The 3,804-nt window shown below is 49.1% G+C and overlaps 1 protein-coding gene across 1 annotated transcript in view; it reads right to left on the bottom strand.

Annotated features, from left to right (window-relative positions):
* The window catches only part of DFNA5 (deafness, autosomal dominant 5), a 26,873-nt gene continuing 23,069 nt past the window's right edge, over positions 1 to 3,804 (bottom strand). Inside the window, exons 9-10 of the mRNA XM_006779008.2 lie at positions 1,676 to 1,917; positions 1 to 476 (exon numbers count right to left, since the gene is read on the bottom strand). Of these exons, the coding sequence (XP_006779071.1) occupies positions 1,684 to 1,917 (234 nt within the window). The 3' untranslated portion in view covers positions 1 to 476; positions 1,676 to 1,683. The remainder of the gene's footprint in view (positions 477 to 1,675; positions 1,918 to 3,804) is intronic.

Below are 3,804 nucleotides of genomic sequence, written 5' to 3'. Positions count from 1 at the left end.
TTTACAGTTCGTTCTGTATATTTATTTTATTTCAGAAAACCAGACAAAAGACATGGACGGTGCCACCATTTTAGCACCATTTTCACGTTGGCATGTTCCTTTCCAGTTTGTGCATGCGGTGCTGGTTTTTCATGTTGTTGCCACCACAGTGTACACTGCTGTGTCCTTTTCTTCTCATGGATCATAGGTTTACTTATGCAAGTACTTGAACATGGATTATTCTCATTTTCCAGAGGTGATGAAAGGGTTACTTGCTTCATTAGCATCATTAACATCTTCAGAGCTGGAAGCAGTAGAGGAAGGTGAGGTGAAGCACCTGTGCCGCGTAGCACGTGTCTCTCTAACCACTGCTGCTCCCACGCTGGACAGGCCTCCCAGCGGGCGCACCCGGTGGTGCTGAGGGAGAGCAAGTGGCTGCAGGTCCCAGGGGACCTTAGCAACGGGACCAGGAGACAGCCCAGGCTATTTACAGAAGGCTGTGGAAACAAGAAAAGGCAAAATCCACACGTTCAGAGCTTCCTTTGACAGATATTTCATAAATTAAACACCCATCACGCATGGGAACTCAGCACATTGTTCTTGACATAGAATTCGTATGTTCATTGAAGCATGGCAAAGTCAGATAAACCACGTATTTCTAGACCCCTACGGGAAGGCGGCCTGCTATTAGACTTTTTCAGTATAATTTTATTTAGCAGAATATGTGTACTCCAGTGGCGTTCGCACTTCATTTTTTAGTCACTGCAGAGCATACATCCTTCCCAGTAGCTGAGTTTTAAGACACCGTCCAGCAGGGTAACTGACCAGTGTCAGGGCAGCTGTGGAACAGCTAAGAAATAAAACGCCTCCGTCGCCTGTTGGATGTAACCCGAGCTTTTACACTGGCTGGGATGGCTCCTTTTCTGTCTGTCTGATGTCAGTCTCTTTGTGTGGGTGTGCTTTGGTTTAGGCTTTTTATTATCATCTAGACCAGTGGTTCTCAACCTTCCTAATGCCGTGACCCTTTAATACAGTTCCTCATGTTGTGGTGACCCCCAATTTCATTGTTACAAATTGAACATAATTAAAGCACTGATTAATCAATCACAAAAACAATGTGTAATTATATATGTGTTTTCCAATGGTCTTAGGCGACCCCTGTGAAAGGGTCGTTTGACCCCCAAAGGGGTCGCGACCCACAGGTTGAGAACCACTGATCTAGCGGCTAATACATACAAAATTGCTCTGCATACAGAACATCCAAAACATAGCCTTCAATGGAGAGAAATTGCTTCCCCAGCATTCACAACTTAAAATGAATTTTGGGACAAAGTGTCAGCCCCATCTGTTTTTGTATAACAGGAAGAAAGGGAGAGATGGACCCGTTTTTCTGTAGAATAAAGGTCTGTTTGCTGGCTTAGGATTCGCAGCCCTCGTCCGGCTCCTCAGGCGTGAGTTTGCACTTGCTCTCTGGGTCACCAGCGCAGGAGGGCCTGTTCCGAAAGGAAACTGCTTACAGACTACCTGGCGGCTAACCTCAAGGTGACTGCTAGCGCAGAAACTCACTTCTTACATTCTCTTGTGAATTCATCTCCTTGATCACCTTTTAACTTGGCTCTGAACTAAGCCCCAAAGTGGTATCTGAACGGTGTGGGAAGTGCCCAGCCCTGGCTGATGACGGGAGCTTGGGACTCACCTGTGCCATTACTGATGCGCTGGGCCTAAAGCGCGGAGTCCGTTCAGGCTCACATACAGAACGAGTGGGGAAAGGTTGGGGACTTTGCAGGTGACAGCCCTGACGGCCGCCTGTCGCCGTTCCAGGTCGATGTCGGCCGTGGCCAGCAGGCGCCGCACAATCCCAAACCTCTCCGTGTCCCTCAGAGGAGCCAGGGCTACGTCTTCAAGGTCAGACTCTCCACCAGCGGACAGTGCACAGAGCTGAAATGGCACGTTAGACACGTCACTTAAACACGTTACAGAACAGCCACAGTGCTGGGCAGTCATGTATGTCCAGCTAATTAGGAAAACAGGTGGTGGTTTTCTTTTTAACTTCCCAAATGGAGCAGGAAAACCCTTAAGATGAAGATGTACCTGACCCAGGCCTGACGATTCCAATTTGCTGGAGTCTGGAGTCCTGTCTAAATCCCTTGTCTCTGAACTCTGCCTGCTACTAGATATGAAGCCAGTAGCACACACGTATGTAAGGCTTGTTTGGTTTTTAAATGAAGGTTTTAGAACATTTGCACAAACTCCTCCAAGCGGTAGGTACCATCGCTTCCTTTATGCTTCCTGCCTCAAGAGCCTTTGCCCTTGTCCTTCCTTCTACCTGGAGACTCTCCCTCCAGAGTTCCACACAGACCTCGTCTCTGAGTTTTTGGTGGAAATGCAACATGAGAAGGGCCTGACCTAATCCCCTCTCTGGAGCCCAGCCACTGGCACATCATGGAATTGTCCCCACCTGCCCCCGATGTCTGCCGTTCTCTTCTTGACAATCACTACTTAGTCTTTAACTGAAACCTGCGCCGCTCAGGAGAGCAGGGACCTGGCCTGTTGTGTTCACCCGTCACCCTGCCGAGGACGAGACCTTCAGAGAGGTCGCTGCTCTAATTGCAGCCACTGGAAACATCGGAAACTGTGCTTTCTGGGGTCTTGGCGGTGCCTGTGACACTTTATTTTACCTTCAGTAATTATAAATTTGCCAGTAGATTTGGTTTTTAAACAGGTGTTCAGGACCAGGTCAGTTTAGGAATATAGAGTAAAATTTAAAATAAAAAAGCGAAGCCTGTAAAGTATGCATGAGTGAAGAATTCCGGAAGTGTTCTCAGTGGAGGGCGGCACTCATTGGAATACACAAGTACTTGAGTGTCTACTGTCCAAGTCAGCCTTACCACTCTATACCCTGTAGATGCGCCAAATACAACGCGCAGTGTAACCACAGGCTTAGCGTTACCATTTGGGCCAGACGGTAAACTATCCATTGTGCTTTAGAGGGTGGATTAACCTGCTCTTTAAACACAAGCATCACATGCCACGATTTGAGAGTGAGCTCCATGGGCACCGCTGAAGGCTGCCAGCAGCACAGCGGGCTCAGGTCTGACGGAGAAGCGCTGGGTGGCGTCCAGCTTCCTTCTCTGAACATCTGCCAACCCCAGGCGCCCAGAGGCACTTCTGGGCATAAAAGAGATGCAGTCACCAGGGGTGGTGGGTGACATTAACACCCTGTGGATGGTTTTAACTCGCCTTCTCACCAGTTCGGCAGATATGTTTCTCCCAAAAGGCCTTCTGAAAGCCTCCATGGTTACCCCGGCCACCAGACAAGGTGGGTTTTTACACCCCTTTCTAAGTAAGTGCCTGCAGGAAACACGATACCCAAATTGTTGCAGCATCTAGGGGCGATGATGTGAAATGCCCAGGAAGGTCTTTAAAGAAAAAGGGTTTCTGTCTGTGTTGAGCAGCCCATGAAGGCGGACAGAGGACTCTGTGGGTGGGAAGTTTTGTGCCGAGTAGCATAGCAGCCCTCCTGGAACACCTAAGGGTTGCTCCACCAGCAGAGCAAACTGGGAAGCGGCACCCAGATCAGAGCTAGAGCTGACCTGCAGGGAAGGGGGACTTCGCTGATGTGGTCTGGTAATGTTCTCTTTTCCTGTAGGCTTGCTAAGCACTCAGCTATTGTAAATGGAGTTGGCTACAAAAACAGAGCGGCTGCGTGCTCATCACTGCAGACAGCTAGCGAGGAAACGTACTGTTTCCATAACCTCACTCACTACACCACCAGCTCTTACCCTCAGCGGCCACAGGACGTGCATGCCGGCACGTTTCAAGTAG

Source organism: Myotis davidii, unplaced genomic scaffold (genome assembly GCF_000327345.1).
Source record: "Myotis davidii unplaced genomic scaffold, ASM32734v1 scaffold168, whole genome shotgun sequence".
Taxonomy (NCBI): Eukaryota; Metazoa; Chordata; class Mammalia; order Chiroptera; family Vespertilionidae; genus Myotis; species Myotis davidii.
Note: the sequence above shows the minus strand (reverse complement) of the source record. Positions and strands in the feature narration are given on the sequence as shown.